Here is a 17,929-nt window from a genome sequence, read left to right on the forward strand (position 1 = left end):
GTGTGTGTGTGTGTGTGTGTGTGTGTGTGTGTGTGTGTGTGTGTGTGTGTGTGTGTGTGTGTGTGTGTGTGTGTCCATCCAGAGTAGACAAGCCTGGTGGGGTGTAGAGGAATGTAGAAGTGTATGCATGACATCAATCTGGGCTGTAGGCCAGGAGATGGCAAGTCTAGCACTTGTCTAACACTGTGTGTGTGTGTGTGTGTGTGTGTGTGTGTGTGTGTGTGTGTGTGTGTGTGTGTGTGTGTGTGTGTGTGTGTGTGTGTGTGTGTGTGTGTGTGTGTGTGTGTGTGTGTGTGTGTGTGTGTGTGTGTGTGTGTGTGTGTGTGTGTGCGTGTGTGTGTGTGCGTGTGTGTGTGCGTGTGTGTGTGTGACCACTGGACAGAGCGCGTACCCTCTCAATAAGCCGCATCTCCTCGGTGCCACACACACGCACACGCACACAATTGGGTGTGTCACCCATTTCTAAACACCCATCTGCAATGGAGCCCAGTGCTCATCCTTCTTCTCACACACACACACACACACACACACACACACACACACACACACACACACACACACACACACACACACACACACACACACACACACACACACACACACACACACACACACACACACACACACACACACACACACACAGACTTGACCAGTTCTTGCTGCTTTGTCTGTCATGTAGCCTATTTTGGTGTTTGCTCTCCTGATTTGCTGTACGTCAGATTGGACATCAATGGTATATGTGTATATTAATTACTGTTCTTCAGCTATTGGACTCCAGTGTTGTGCCCTTCTTTGATTTTTTTTATTGAATAGTCATAACATAAAATATGAGAATGACAATAGTAGGCCTGTAGTATACACAACTAGATATCTTTAGCACTCTTTTTTTAAATATATACTTTATTGTGTTCATTCAAAGTTCATTTATCATTAATTTATAAACACATTTTCAGTTTTTTCCCCACTTGTGATTATTTCAAAACAGAAATAAAAAAAAACGGTACATAAAAAAAAAATAATTTAAAAAAAAAATCCCAATACAATACATGCACCTATACAGGTAGTTTGTCCTGTGCTCAGACGGTATTCTTTTTTACTTTAACCCTCCTGTTACCCTCAAATTTTGGAACATCCGTGATCCTTGGGGTCAATTTGACCCCAACCACTTAAATGTCTACAAAATCAGTATGAAACAACACTTTGGCACATGTTTATGTCTCAGATATGTATTATTGCTCTGTTGGTGACATAAAAAGTCCTTTCAATATATCCTAGCACCCCCACACATAGCCTACACACCAAAAAACTTAATCCATGACTAGGCGAAAATTAGAAAAAATAGCAATAAAATGTCATTAATTGGTCTAAAAACAGATGGACACATATTATTTTAATTTTATTGGCTCCATATACTCCCTAAATATGAATTTCTATAACTTATAACATTTGAAAAGAAAAAACAAATTTGATTATCAAGGATATTATCTATCTATTACCATATCGATCAATTTCACCCTAAAAGAAATAGACATATTTACAAACATTCAGAAGGTTTTTTAAGTCCAACATTCATTTTTTAATGTTTGAATGTGTATTTATAGCACAAGTATAATAGTTAGGTAAGAACATGGATACATTGCCAACCAAGAGTTTCAGGAACAACATAGAAAATCATTGTTTTCTACATTGTTTCTACGCTTGAATTAGTGTGCACATAAGGAAAAATGGTTTGCATGTGCTCCTTGTAGACATATTACATGGTCATGGTTGTGGGGTAATGTTTGAAGGAACAGGGCTAGCAACTTGTATGTTTACTTCTATTCACTATGTATGCCCACTGGGGAACTTGTGGTATGGATGTCAATGTGTATGTCCTTCACAAAAGTTACAGCTGTTGCTGTTCCTGCCTTCTCTATGTCAGGTAGCACCAGTTTATAACCAAGGCTGCAGACAAAGATGTCAATTTGGAACACAATACTGAAATGAGCAGAAGAATAGCACCATTATATATCTCAACATAGCAAACAACTTTGAGATCGTCTCCATCTAAAGAAGTACAATGGCTTGTCACCATCAGAACAGTCCATTTCAATATTTGGATCACAATCATAAAGCTTCTCTTCAAATATACCATCACTTATAATTATGTATGCTGGGCACAGAACAGCATGCACGGCAATGCTGACTATATGTGACCCTTCTTATACTAGTGTTTGTGTGTAGTGGGAGGGTGCAAAAGTAGCTCCCAGGGTACAGGAATGGGGGGGGGGGTGTTGCTGTGGTGGGTGCCATGATGGTGCTTTGGGTACAACAAGGTTCTGTTGGTGTATTTTGTCAAAATGTCAATGCTGTATTAGCCACCAATGTCCAAAATGTTGCCGTGAATTACTTTTAGGCCTCACCCATATCAATAGCATTTTTAGTTATCAGGGCCCAAACAAAAGCAAAACGTTCAGAAGAAACATGGCTGAATAGCTTATTTTCATGTATTTCACATTATTTAAACAGATTTTAACATTTATTTGCAAAATATGAATGTTCCATTTATGTTTTATACACTTGAAACAATTGGGGTCAAATTGACCCCAAGGAACACGGATGTAACCTAAATGTGTACAGCATTTAGGGAAAACATTTTTGCTGAAATTTCACTTTTTTCACATTCATCCCATCTATTTAGGAAAAGTCATCAAAGATGAGGCAGAAGAAATATGTACTTCATGTATTTTTCAGGTGTTAAACATTGAAAGGGGTCAAATAGACCCCAAGGATAACAGGAGGGTTAAAGTATTTGCATGTACTCCACCCCACCCACCCTTTTAACCCTTTTTTTGCTCCCATCTGCAGGTCTACATCCATCCATCCCCAAAAATATATCTTTAGATATCTTTAGCACTCTCTTAGTCAAAATACATCTGTGTTTTGCTGATTTGAAAAGCATGAAATGGATTTTTTTTTTTTTGCTGTTCAGGTCATGTAGTCCACAACTAGCCTGATTAGCATCAACTCTCAAATCTCTGACCAAGAGCATAACAATTCACATAACCCAAACGGCATGGTTGACCCGCCCCCCTTGGTTTGCTACTGGGCGTTTGCTTCCCGACAAAGTAGGAGGAGTTCCCGATTTTTTTTGGAACTCAGAAATGATATTTGTATTGCTCCTGGCCTGACTAGAATCAACCCAGAAGGTGTTGCTTCACGAGGAGCGCACGGCCTGGCTATTCCACAACAGGATTCAACTGGTTCAGAATGACGTCCAGGTGGAGTGCTTCCTGGAACTATCTTGTTTTTTAAGATGGTGCTCTTTGGTGACAGGCTTGGTTGATTTCAAAAAAAGTTTTAGAAATACCAAGGCACTCATCTTCTTTGTAGTTAAAATGCCTTTATTTTGTTGGGCATAGCATGATTAAAATACTTCAGGAGGAGCACGGCCTGGCTATTCCACAACAGCATTCAGCTGGTGTTCTTCCTGGTGTTCATGCCTCCTGTAGAGACCATACAAAACACATACATGAGCAAAACATTGACACACAGTTGAATGGCATGGTAGCATACTGTACACGCAGGGCCGCTGACAGCTTTGGCTGGGCCCGGGACAAAAATCTCTGATTGGGCCCCCCTTCCACCGACACCGACAACCCCCCCATCCCCCACCCCACCGCCAAAAAAAACCTAAACAATTTTACCATTCTGAAAACATAACATTGTTCTATCCATGCAGTCCAGCCTACATTTTTTTAAAGAAACAACATAGATAGGATTCTCATTCCTATTAATAACAGAAGTGTAGCATGAGTGTAATTTGGCCATTTGAAGGCTTGCACATCAAAACTATGACTGAGAAGGAGTCACCGTTTGCTAAACTGACCTCAAGTGACGTGACAGAGAGCAAGTGAACAGGAACACACAGAGTGTGCTGCTGTGCTCCCTCCCTCATCAAAGCCTCCCACAGCAGGAGTAGCCTAACACAGGAATATGTCAATTTACAGAAAACTATGCACAACGAATCTACACTGTATTTCTCCTCACAAAGTTAACAGGTTGATAATTTGTTAGCATCTGTGCTAAGCGGAGATTTAGCAATAGCGTTGCATAGCGCTGTTTAGAAAGTTGGTTGTCCTTCTCCTGGCAAACGTGCGCCCGAGGCATTATCCCACACAACCAGAGATTATAATAGGCTAGGCCTACTCTTAGAATCTCTGGTATGATTGTGTGGGCTCATATGCATTTTATTCTTAACTGACAGTCAGATTTGAAGCACAATGTTATTAAGCTGCTGTTCTGGTTAGGAAATAATACAATGTCCGTTTTCTATTGTGTTCATCCGTGTGCGCGCCCCTGCCTGAAACATTTGATTTGGAAACATATTTGCGGAGTAGGCTAATGCGCATATTCATAGATTCTATTAGATATTGGCGTAAGCAACACAGTATAATTAAGCCGTTGTAATCAAATTATTCAGTGCCCCCTCTCTGTCTGATTGATCTCCGTGTGTCTTGCTCACGGCCTCCTGTGTCAGGCTACTTGACGACGGGACTGGCAAAAGTTGCCCCGTGTCTTACCTGGATCTGCTGCACAGCTGCTTTTACTGGTACCTGCTGCATCACCCGAGTCTTTTCTGAAATATTTATGTAGAGAACCCCTCAGGCTTTTGGCTTCTTCATCTCTTTTTCGCCTTTCTTTCCTTTTCAGCGCTGAGTTGAGCATGTTGTTGACTAATTGGCTCGCGCACTGACCACTTATCGAATGGTGTCGTCTTTTTTTCTAGAAAGACCAAACCATTTTGGAATAGGGGTGATAGGGGGTTATTGGCCGTTTTTTTCAAGGGCAATGAAGGCAAATAGCTACACGTCATTTTTTGAATGCAAATAAAGCACCTTTCTTCCCTAAATCAACACATTTTTGAAGTGACCATACAATAATTAATCCCAACGTCATGGGGGCCCAGTTATGGGCCCCCCTAGTCCAGGGCCCGGGACAAAAAGCCCTTTTGTCCCCCCCTGTCGGCGGGGCTGTGTACACGCAACATATTCTGTGCTGATTAAATCTGAAACTGAGCAAAAAGCTTTAGAGTTTTCATACGGTCCACTGAGTATTGATGAGACTTTTGCAGTAGTTACTGCTTTTCAACTTTCAACCAGGGACACCATAGTGTTTATTTTATGAAAAAAAAAACAGTAACCGGGTTCCCACTCTAATTCAGATATAAAACTCCATGATTTTCCATGACTTTCCAGACCCCCAAAACAGAATTTCCATGACCATTTCGGTAAAAACAAATGATGTTAAAAAGTTTTTTTTAAAGTGTGAAAACTGAAGATTATCTTCACCCCAAGAGACGACACTGAGCCACCGCAGACTTCAGTGGACTCATTGCATTCAAAAATGTTGCACATCACAGTGCAAAACTTAACTGTCTCTGGCGAAGCATTGTAGTATAACCAGTAAGAAACAATGTGGTACACCAAACAAAAACGTTTTTGCTTGTACACAACTGTTAAGAAAATTCCATGATATTCCATGACTGTGCGTGCGAAATGGTAAAATTCCACGACTTTCAATGACTTTTTTTTAACGAAATTTCATGATATTCCAGAAATTCCATGACCCGTGGGAACCCTGTAGTATGGTTCTTAGATACAAGATACAAGACACAAGATATTTTATTGTCAAGTGTATATATATGAAGCATATATATGCTATGAAAAGCTTCCCTGCTCTGGGAGTCTTCTGTGATATAACATTAAACAAAGCCAAATGATAGATGTTATGGTCGTCTACATTGTTCTCATGCACACATTTCATTTCCATTATTCGTTTAGCTACTGAATCGGCCCGTTATGTCAGAATCTGAAAAGAAATTGTTGAGTTATATGGCCTAAGGGTGAGCTGCAGGCTACAGTCTGTTTAGTGGTCTTTGGTTACTTACCCTTCATTCCTTTGGTGTCTGTCAGTAGGCCCTAAGGATGTGGTGTAAATCACAGATTACTTTGATCTGTTAAATACGTAGAGTACTAAGTCAGTTTAGACATATCCCTCAACGTGGATCTTCCCAAAGTTATTATAACATGACCGTCGTACAATACAGTCACAGGCACACTCTTAAACCCAAGCAAATGCTACAGCAACAAGTAGCCTACTGTATATTAAAGTGTACCTTCTCGTCTTCTGTGGCATTTCCCTGTTTAAAACGAAATTAAAAAGTTACTCGGAAATTGAACACACTGCAAGGTTTAAAAAAATAAGTAGCCAAACATAATGCACGTAGAGCAGCAGTGACTTACAGTAATTGAAGACCAGCAGGAAAAAACAACCACCAACAAAAATACATTCACATGGCAGAGTCACCAGTCTCAGGTCAGGCGTCCATCTTCTTCCATTTCCTGGTAGGACACACAGAAACAACTCAATCAATCAATCAATCAATCAATCAATCAATCAATCAATCAATCAATCAATCAATCAATCAATCAATCAATCAATCAATCAGTCAATATTATTTATATACCACATTATCATAGATAGCAATCAATCAATCAATCAATCAATCAATCAATCAATCAATCAATCAATCAATCAATCAATCAATCAATCAATCAATCAATCAGTCAATCAATATGTTTTATGTACTACATTATCATAGATAGCTTTCAGTCAATGTGCTAAAGAGTGAAGAAAGAGAAAAGAGAAGACAAATATCTATATTGTAGAGAAAGTATTATAGATGCTAGGTAACTAATAATCACCAAAAGGCAGATGAAAATGAAGCTGTTTTTAATTTCCTTCTAAAACAAGATACTGTTGGAGCAGTTCTAATATGGACAGGAAGCTGGTTTCAGCATTTGGCATCATAATGACTAAAGGCCTTTCACCCTGTCTGGATTTAACCATAGAGACCATGAGAATTGGTCAGTCATAAAAAAAAACTAAAAGGTACATGGGAATAACTTCAGTAAAAACATCACCACGGGTTGCTGAATACAACGAAACGCTTACATGAACCCAAGAGAGTAACACACAATAGTACAGTATTTGCACACAAATATACCGTAGCTATCTTATTGAGATCATAGTTCTTATCAAACTCTCTATGTTAATTCTTAGACAGACTGACTGACAGAATGCACATATATTATGTGTGCACAATTAACATACATACTTGCTTTCAGTATTAGCTCTCCGGTCAGGGCGATGGCATTCACAGCATTCAGCACTGTAGCTCCAAACCCATACACAATAAGATGTGGAGTTGACCCATTCACTGATCCTGTAGTGAAAGAAAAACAGCACAAATGGCACGTTACATCCACAATATTGCATATTACATACCCTGCTATTTTGACAGGAGTTAAAATGGTGCTGAAAATGACGCATTATATAGGCAAACCGTACCTTGACAATCACCTGGATGTTCTAAGAGAGCCATCGCGGTTAAAACTTTAAGAAGTGCTGTCACAGCCATGACACCATCACGCTCATATGGAAAATACTCTGAAATGAATAAATAAATAACGTTTTAGATGCACCCCAGATAAATAATTGTTATGCTTTTCAACACAATGTAGTGAATGGAATCCTTACTTTCTACATGGTCCTGAATTTGATACAAACACCACAGATATGACGCCAAATACAGAGGTACCAAAACGACCATGGTGATAGTCCACGGCATATCTAGGAATGCAGAAAAGACAATTTAAAATACTGACAGATGCAGCTGCATAGATTGGTCTGTCCAATAAAACCGATGGAGTAACAGGAAAAATTGTCTGGTTCAGTGTGTACACACCAACAGCTCTATAGCAGGCCAATAGCCATCCCAGACATGATTCATCGGATCGAAGGGATGAAAGGGACTGTATAATAATGGTGTGAAAGTCATTGTCATTGTGACACAGCACTCCGCAGCACACTGCACACACAACAAAATTGCATTTATGTCTCATCCGTGCAAGGGGGCAGCCCCAAATGGTGCCCCAAGGGGGCAGCCCCAAATGGTGCCCCAAGGGAACAGTGCGGCGTCACAGTGCCATGCTCAGAGTACCTCAATCATGGAGCAGGATGGGGGAGAGCACTGGTCAATTACTCCCCCCACCAACCTGGCGGGTCGGGAGTCGAACCGGCAACCTTTGGGCTACAAGTCTGACACTTTAACCGCTTATCCATGACTGCCCAATTCAAGGGCAGGGTTTTTATAACAGAGAAATACATACATGAACATTGTGTGGATTTTCACTTACTGCCATAGCAAAGCCTCTTCCTCACATTGCGTATGATGATTAGAAATAAAGGCTCCAATACCAGGGTGGCAAAGAGAGCTATTCGTTCAGCTGTAAACACAAAGTAATATAGGAGGCTATCATTTAAAACAGGCCTGCGTTAAAAAGCCATGTCAGTCTTATAGTCTGTCTTTCCAGGCTAACACTATAAACTATAATATAACTAATATAACTATATAGTATGAATTAATAATTGTTTCACCACATGCAGTTGTGTGAAGGAGTGATTCTTACATGTGTTACACATACAGTACACTGTTCTCACATGTCCGAAGTACACTTTCGTAATCCGCTTGATGTCAAATTTGATTTGGTTTGATAATTGATGTCTTATGAGCTTTGGACATTAGTGTGAAAGCTGCTTAGCCTGATTATCATCGACTTTCAAATCTCTTCGAAACTTGGTCTGACCAAGAGCATAACAATTAACATTTCCCAAACAGCATGGGTTGGCCCACCCCCGTTGGTTTGCCAATGGTCATTTGCTTCCCAAAGAAAGTGGGAGGAGTTCCCGATTTTTCGGGAGCTCAGAAAGTACTTGCCTTGCTCTTGGCCTGACTAGTAGCAACACTGAAGGTGTTGGGTCACTAGGAGGGCACGGCCTGGCTAAAAGCTTCAACTAGGCCTTCCATGATGATAAAAAATGTATCCTACTCTTCAGGGCAGGGCCAAACATCTCACAGCGCAGGGGAAAAAATGCTGTAGCTGTAGCAGGTGGACATTTCAGCTGATAGTGTACCTCTGCTGTGGACACAGGAGCTAGCTTTACACTATTTCCGTGATTGCCAAAGTGTGGGCCACGGCCCACTGGTTTAGCCATGGTGATAATCAAGGCGGGCTGTAAGAGGTCCCTACAAATATTTCCTCGATTTCTACAATGTGATTTAAATTACTGTAAATTGTGAAATGTATGTGACAGTTGACAAATAGAGGGAAACAAACTAATTGAAAATGAGAGTATAATCTTAGCATCTAAATGCTGATCATAGTCTTGTATATTGGGTTGAGATTTAAGGTTTGAGGGGTTGTGGATTTTTTCACATTTCAAAGCGGGCTCTTGTATTGTGAAGTTCAGGAATGGCTGCACTAAGTTCAATGAAGCCCATTGGTTAAATCAAGTACATGTAAAATCAAATTAAATACATCAAGCTTAATCCTGACTTGTCTGAGCAATAGGCCTTTTTCTTGTGACATCAAACACCTGTGAACCAATGCATTCGAAGCAGGTATACATAAGTAGCATCTTGTGGCATAGACATGATAATACGTGCCACTGTTTTCTTCAGTTTTCTGCTTGAGGCAAATATGAAGCAAATATGAATATGGTAACAGGAAGCCTAGCTAAGAGAGTTGAACAAAGCATACCTGGATCAAAGGACCTTGTCTTGATTGAAACGAAAAGAACCTGAGACAAGTTGCAGAGTTCCATAAATAGGAATGAAAATATTCCATGTGGTCGTTTCTCTTCTATAAATCAAAATGTACAGTACAGTACCGTTATGTTTAAAATATTGGTTAGAAATAGCTTCAATAACTGCAGCAGTTTGTACAATGCCAAAGCCAAAGTCAAATATATACATTTAATCATTGAACTCTGATGCAAATTAAGTTATACACTGGGCAGGATATCCTATGGGCCTGGAAATGAGATTTTTCTCAGCACCACTTTAACTTACTGCATATTATGATCGTGCATTTGTCTCTCGCTTACCTTTTTCCTCAATGCAGTACAGGAATGGCCACTTAGCCCGAATGGAGACTAGGAAGAGAAAGAGTTTTACAGTGATCAAAATATCTACTTGTCTGCTTAGTACCGGCCTCTTCATATGAAACATCATCTGCCCTTTGCTGCCATCTAGTGTATGTCTACAGAATTGAAGAAATCACAAAATTTTTGTTCGGCACAGAGATTCACAGTTTCACCTCTCATCCTTTAGTTTACTTCATGGTTTAAGAACAAAATGCCTCTGGACTACTTCTTTTGAAGTAATTTATAGAGAACACTGTAAGTGGCAGCGTTGATTCTATCATGTGTAGGGAAGATGCACATGTTATTAGTACACTATGGCTTAGCAACAAGCCTAGCAAAGAGGTGAATCTTCTTCAGTATTTGAGGAGACTTTAGAGGTCAGTGATTTCTCTTTACAGCATTGAAAATATACAGGAACATTGGTCGTCTATACCACATACAGGACATAGCACTGAACTAGAGAGTATTTCAGTTGCTGTAGCCAGAAAAGCCACTGGCCTCCAGCCCCATTGGTTTGTTTTGCTGAAAGTACGGTAAGTTACTGTGCATAGCATACTCCTCTGCAAATAGCTTTTAATGCAATGTGATTTACCGACATTCATTCACAGCTAGTGTAGTTGCTTTCCACCACTGTCAGCGGACAGTATTTTTATTTTTTTAATTATTATTTATTGTGGCATTCCCTGGGTGACATACAATGTTCACTCTTCAATGGCCTTCTGTATGTGTGTGAGGCATGTGTTAAACATAATTTATTGAAGCATTTTAGAAAACACTTTAAGGACAGCATGTGACCAAAAACATTATAATTTCAGAAAAAACAAACAAACAAAAAACAGTCTCACCAGCAATGAATCCACAGACACACATTGTAGGTATCACTCCAGAGTAGACTCCAAACTCCCTCTTTGGGATGACCGTTTCACCCAAGAAGCTGATCTTTTTCCTGTTGATTAAGGCAACTAAATGGAAAGATTGGGTTGACAAGGTTAGAACACTCTGAATTGTAAAATAGGGTGTTTCACTACAGGTATTTACAGTATTTGATGATGTAATCAAAGCCAAACAAAACAAATAGTCATTAAAGACGCTTCCTGCAAGTAATGACAGCTAATCATTAATATGTGACCCTACTGCTAATGTTTTTGTTTCCATTATTTTGGTATACATACCTGAATAGAAGACTATTGCGATAGCAGAATACTGCACCATAATGCCCAATAGCTTGATGGCTCTCTGCAAAGAGTCTAGAAACATATCGAGGCACTTAGTTTATTTTGTCTTGTTAAATGAAAGGCACCAAATACCACAGGACATCAGTAAGGATGCATGTTGTGGCCTGATATGTTGGGGAAATAAATTATGAGAGCACTTTACTTGGGAATTTATGCAGGTGTGGACTGATCCAGAAGCAGCAAACTACGCGTGTCAAGCTGACTGTTGCACACAAAGCCGCTTCATCAGTGAAACCTGGAGATTGGTTGATCACAGAGGAGTCCATTTACAATCAAATGTGAAGCAAGTGTTAATTTTATCGACTAGACTAAGACTAAATATATTAGTCGACTAACCCTTTGAGAGCTTAATCGACTAATTCTGACTAACAAAAATGATCTGTGAAAGACTAAAACCAAACTAAAATGTTGAGGACTTTCAGTCGACTAAATAATGACGAAATAAAATGATTTGTGAAAGACTAAAAACGACTAAGACGTAGACTTTTTGGGGGGCTCAGACATAAGTTGGTACAACCACAGCTAAAACCCATAAATTAATTGTTAATTGGTAATCAACCTTTAAAGGGACACTATGGGATTAAATCCATCCACCGACACTTATTTGAGTCATTAAATGAATGCTCTGGACCGCTTTCGCACCCCCACTGTCAGAAAACCCTGAATGTAACTTAGCAGACTGACCCTAAGGAATATTGGGGGAGAAGTTTCTCAAACAAAAACAAAATCCCCTTATGAATACATTGCACCAGCGACATATTCACATTTGTATGCACTATTGACTGCTGGCACAGTGGGATTAAAATCATTCTCACCGAAAGTTTAGCTAGGTTAGATTTAGAGACAGGTATGACATTGGCAAATAAGCTTAATTCTACATAGTGTCCTTTTAAGACACAGTGTTATAAATTTGCTATTACCAGAATGGCAATAACCAAGTCCTAGTGCATTACTAAAGGCCCTGTGTTTTATTGTATTGTGACTTAAACTAAAGACTAAAATGTTTAGACTAAAACTAGACAAAAATGTTGAGGACTTTTAGTCGACTAAATAATGACTAAACAAAAATTATTTGTGAAAGACTAAAACTAGACAAAAATGTTGAGGACTTTTAGTCGACTAAATAATAACTAAACAAAAATGATTTTTGAAAGACTAAAAGCGACTAAGACTAAGAATGGACTTTGACACAAGACTAAGACTAAATAGAAAAATGGATGACAAAATTAACACTGCTACACACATAAGTATTGAAGAAATGGGAATTTACATGTTTCCTTTCCACAAATATTACTTTTGGGCCAGCAAAATGTTTTATTGTTTGCATGCACCTCAAATAGAACTAAGAAATATAAGCTTGTTGTCCGTTGTTACGTACCCTCACTGCATACTCCCCAGAGAATAAATGCCACACAAAGTAAGATGTTGGGGACAATGACCAGTGATATGTGCACCTGCATGGCCTTCGAGTCAGACTCTGTGGAAAAAGAAGATGAGACAAGGTGTCATATAAGCGTGAACTGTTTTTTGGCATTTAAATCTATGACCCTTTTTTGAGTGGTCTATTATTGAGGGCTGTTCAGAACCTACCCAGTAGCAAGTGAGAGGGACTTTGAAAGAAGGCACAAAACAAAATATGACAGCTTCCAACTGAGTGTCAACAATACTTAACATTAGTGATACTGCTACAAGCACACATACCTTTATTTGTCTGGATGAAATGAACCAAAGATGCTATGCTGAGTCCAAAGGCTGTAATGCATAGCACCCAGATCACATGGTGCACAGCAGAGAGACCTGTGCCAAATATGCATATGGTGTCAACAAATGATGACATAAGTGGAATGACAGTAGCCTACAAGCCTAGCAGATGTCACTTTACTTTCTTGATAAAGACACAATTTACATGATGCTTTTAAATCCGAATTATTCATTCTGAATTAAATAGATCAGAATTAAGGTTATTTCACGACGTGTATACATGGCATTTTCAGTTAAGTCTGAATAAACGTTTTGGGAAAAGAAAGCATTGCGATTGGACAGAGGACACACGTCCTGAGCGAGCCAAATAAGGCATGGGGGCATGGTCGCCAACCTCCAGTACCACCGGGATGCTGGTCATCTTCAGCCCCAGAATATTTACCTCAGCCTGGGTCAAACCTTAACACATGGCCCCATGGCCCTGGATCATTTACAATGCTAATGTAATAGCTTACCCGGCTTGCTTCGAAAAAACGAGTGGTCAAAAGGGCAATGTGGAGTAAGTTCGTGGTGCATTTTTACGTCAATATATGGATTCCACAACATTTATATTCACTTAGGCTCTTTAAATTAAGCAAAAACCTTCATGCCGGAAGTCCGCCATTTTTTCCCTCAGGAAGAGTCTCGCATGGATATTGCGTCATCGAGTGCCCAGCGAGCATGCGTGGAACGACCGGAATTGTTGTTAAAGTGGAATAAAATGTTGCATGACAGAGGTTCGGTAAATGTTTACATTATGTTTTTAAAGCAGAATTAAGCTTTATTCAGATTTAAAGTGAGTTAAATCTGATTTAAAATTGTCATGTTAACGTAAGGACTGTTCCATATATCGAGAGTACATAATCTCATCATCACATCAAATACTATTAATACTCACTAAGACTCGGCAATTCAACTGTCGTGTTTCCGGATCGAAGACCATGGTGTGCTTCACAGACATACTCGCCTTTGTCCTCAGTCCTCAGACTCCCCAGTCGCAGAGAGAAGTTACCTTTGGAGATTTCTGTTGTGAAAAACTCAGTTCTACCTAGATATCGTTCGTGTGAAGAATCTGAGTGGACCATGCCGTCTTGGTAAAGCAGAACTAAGATGTCCTGGTCTGTTCTCTTCCATTTCACCTCCTCCAGTTCTTCAGGTGGAACATGGGATTCCACAAAGCAGTCAAGGACCACCTCCCAACCAACATGGCCAAAGACAGTATGGACGAATCCATGTACCATTAAAAACTCTTAGAGCATAAGTAAAGAAAGATGAAACACAAAGGGGAAAAATCAGATCTTTGTTGACATGGCTTGTCTGATAAAAGCAAAGCATATGTAACTGGACACACTGACTCACACCATCAATGTGCTTTATAAATAAAAATTACTCATATACTCACCCACTTGAATTTCACATGTAGTTTCACCGGAGTCTAGCGTTGTGTAGACCACACATCTGAACAAAGTCCTGTCACTGACTGTGATATTTTCAAGAAGAAGGGAGTAGTCTCCCCGTGCTATCTTTTCAGGGAAGAAGTGAGCTCGTCCCCTGTACGCTTGATCCTGTGACTCTGGTCTCTCCTCTCCCTCCTGGAAGAGGTGCAGCAGGGCACCAGAGTCTGCTCTTCTCCACTCCACCTCCAGCTCCTCCAGAGGCAGGGGGGATTCAGCAGCACAGGGCAGCAGGACAGACCCTCCCAGCTGGGCAACAAGTGGACCAGAGGGACCCTGGAGACTAAACCCTAAAAAAACATAAACACTTAGTGGTTTCTTTTGCCTTAAGAAATGTATAAGTCATATCACAGTGACCCTCTGATGAAGACTGAAGTAACACCGTCGAAACATGTCAGGTAAAAGATAAAAACTTTTACATGTCTTAAGGCAAAAGAAACCACTAAGTGTTTAAGTTAAACAGTTAGACATAATGAACTTAATACATACCTAAAAAAACATGGTGTGCATATCGGCCTAGTATATGATAATGTACACATACTATACAAGAGCGATCTGAAAATAATTGAAGAATTGTGCAAGTTATTTTCCTTCTATTACGCCAAATAATTTCCACCCCCAAAATATTGACACTCATCTCTGAAGAGATGTGTGTATAAACCACAGTAACTAAATGCTTTAGGATTATGTTTAATATGATGTAAAAGTCATGGTAATTTATTTTAGTNTGAAGTCTCACCGTGGGCTGCTGACAATAGAACTGCCAGGACACAGGCACAGGCATCCATAATCACACGCCCTGAGAGATAGCATTTGTAATGAAGAAGAAACAAACAGTATTTTCTTTGACCAATTAAGTGTAATTTCAATGAATGTAATGGTGTGCCTAATGTTAACCCTGTTGAGACACAACATTATAAATTTGCTGTTACCAGAATGGCAATGACCAAGTCATAGTGCATTACTAAAGGCCCTGTGTTATGTCATAGTATTGTAGTACTACTGTTTGTGGTAACTTTTCAATGACTATTACAGCATGCCACTGGAGGTACGGTGTGCATTAAGGGACTATTACACACAACATTGATATATTTAATAAGGCATAAATATAGGCCTAACTTACAGGCTTTATGTGCGATTGGAAACAAGGTTTTACTCACAGTGCAAATTGTAAGCATTGAGATGGTCTGAGAAAAGTTGTCATTCCTCCATTTGTTGTCCTAACGTCCACTTCCCTGGCCTTTCAGAATATTTCACAAAACAGAAACATGCCAAGGTGTCCGATTTCATGTCCTAATGTTTCTTTTTGTTGCACTGTACATAACAAGTCAATCTTAAATCTGTAAAACTCAGTCATTTTTACCTTCACCCTAGCTTTAATGTGAGTCAACTCGTTCCGTGTTGACGTTTCCTTGTGTACAGCAATGCCATTAGTGTGGAACACAACCTCAGCAGAGAACAAGCTTAACCGGTTCAGTTGAGGAAAAAAAAGGAATCGTCACGACAATGCCAGTTTCATTTCCCCTCATGGAAATGTAGAGCTGAGACAACACACATTCCTCTCTCACTTCTGGCTTAACTGGGTGTAGGATGACAGAAATCATTACGACCAACCTTAACATTTAGTTATTTAGTTTATTTAAACAAAATGAAAAGTGAGGGATACGGTCAAAACCTTTGGGTGCCCTCAAGTTTAGTGGTATAAACTTTAAGTCACATGAAATCCATTACTATCATAAGTCTGTATTTTACCACGTCTCTGTGTTTTGCTTCCTCTCAGAAAATTGTCAGCCTAAATGCGACCCATTGTCCTTGTGCATACGTGCTGAAACCACCTCATCACAGTGACTAACAAATGAAGCTGTCTGTCACATGACCGTAATTGGTGTGACTATAGGCAATTTGAGCATATTTATTTCGTCAACTTAGTCAAATTTGTAAAATAATGGAGAGCAGTGAACTGCAGTTTCAGTTCTAAGTGGGTGGTTATATGAAACACAAAGAGCCATATTGTTCATACTGTTTTAATACATTAACTGGTGAAGTGAAAGTGAAAAAGTGAAAGCCAACTGGGAAACTTCAACTCCCATTGTGACACAGCACTCCACAGCACACTGCACACAACGAAACACTGCATGAACACTGCACAAAACGAAATTGCATTTATGCCTCACCCGTGCAAGGGGGCAGCCCTCAGTGGCGCCCCATGGGGAGCAGTGCGGTGGGACGGTACCATGCTCTGGGTACCTCAGTCATGGAGGAGGATGGGGGTGAGCACTTAGTCCCTCCACCAACCTGGCATGTCGGGAGTCGAACTGACAACCTTTGGGCTACAAGTCTGAAGCCCTAACCGCTCACCCATGACTGCCCCATTTCAAAACCAGGCATGATCATGTTCAAGTACAAAAAAACAACAAAGATGCTATGGGATAGTGCATACAGTCAAAAAAAGCAAAATGGTTTTGGACTGACTAAACTTTCCTTTACAATATTGGTGCTCCAGTGTATGATATTCAATGTACAATATTTACTCTAATTTGCAGATTTACAGGTGAACTGTTTTTAAGTCCTCCTCTCCCTAGTTCTTACACTGTATAAATGTTCACACACAATATTGCTGTTGCAGTCAGTGAAGCTGTTCTTGTTCATCCTGCAAAGCAAGAGATACAATAATGTGACCCATGGCCTATGGATGTTGACCCATGGCCTATGGATGTGCTTACTTGTTTATATCTTGTTTATGCTAATGTATTTTAATATTTGTTTTACCTGTCCAGGGACTGCAGATGGAAATTAGCTATATAGCTATAATCTGGCACAAGCCATCTTTTTACTTCTGTAATCAATGTGTATTGTGCATGGTCCCTGTTGAACAAAACTAAATAAACTAAATGTTAAAAAGCAAGCTCAAAATCAAGCAAATTATGGTAATTTATCGTAATCAGCACAGTAGTGGCATCAGCCTAAGATGACTTGCAAATGCACATGCAATCTCTCTCTCTCTCTCTCTCTCTCTCTCTCTCTCTCTCTCTCTCTCTCTCTCTCTCTCTCTCTCTCTCTCACTCACTCACACACACACACACACACACACACACACACACACACACACACACACACACACACACACACACACACACACACTCTAACACTAACACTTCACTTCAAATGTTATTGTGCTGTGTGCCTGAAAAGAAACATTTACGTGTTTTGTATGGTTTTCTACACCAGTCTTTTTCGTACCTGATTCCTTTCTGGAACGTCAACATGGAGCAGGTCATCATTTATTCCTAACGACTCTGCAACTGGAAAAATCAGTCACCATTTAAAGAGCCCACATGTTTGTGCAAGTCTACATGTTTGTTTTCCTTGCTAACTGATACAGTACCTACCTGCAATACCACAGTCTTCATGCATGCCTGAATTACTCTCTTGCCTGGTTGAACATAAAGCCCAGAAATGAAACTAATCATG

The 17,929-nt window shown here is 39.8% G+C and overlaps 1 protein-coding gene across 1 annotated transcript; it reads right to left on the minus strand.

Annotated features, from left to right (window-relative positions):
• Positions 1-2,813: 2,813 nt before the first annotated feature.
• LOC134444927 (uncharacterized) lies at positions 2,814-15,858 on the minus strand. Its single transcript, XM_063194102.1, has 19 exons — positions 15,619-15,858; positions 15,198-15,257; positions 14,407-14,748; positions 13,903-14,253; positions 12,966-13,061; positions 12,643-12,741; positions 11,407-11,499; positions 11,202-11,276; positions 10,875-10,991; positions 9,991-10,038; positions 9,645-9,746; positions 8,241-8,330; positions 7,582-7,674; positions 7,393-7,491; positions 7,160-7,267; positions 6,285-6,383; positions 6,158-6,181; positions 5,930-5,960; positions 2,814-3,485 (listed from the first exon to the last, which is right to left on the minus strand). The coding sequence occupies exons 2-19, from the start codon at positions 15,244-15,246 to the stop codon at positions 3,437-3,439; spliced, it is 1,965 nt and encodes a 654-aa protein (XP_063050172.1). The 5' UTR covers positions 15,247-15,257; positions 15,619-15,858; the 3' UTR covers positions 2,814-3,436.
• Positions 15,859-17,929: the final 2,071 nt, after the last annotated feature.

Source organism: Engraulis encrasicolus, unplaced genomic scaffold (assembly GCF_034702125.1).
Source record: "Engraulis encrasicolus isolate BLACKSEA-1 unplaced genomic scaffold, IST_EnEncr_1.0 scaffold_85_np1212, whole genome shotgun sequence".
Classification (NCBI taxonomy): Eukaryota; Metazoa; Chordata; class Actinopteri; order Clupeiformes; family Engraulidae; genus Engraulis; species Engraulis encrasicolus.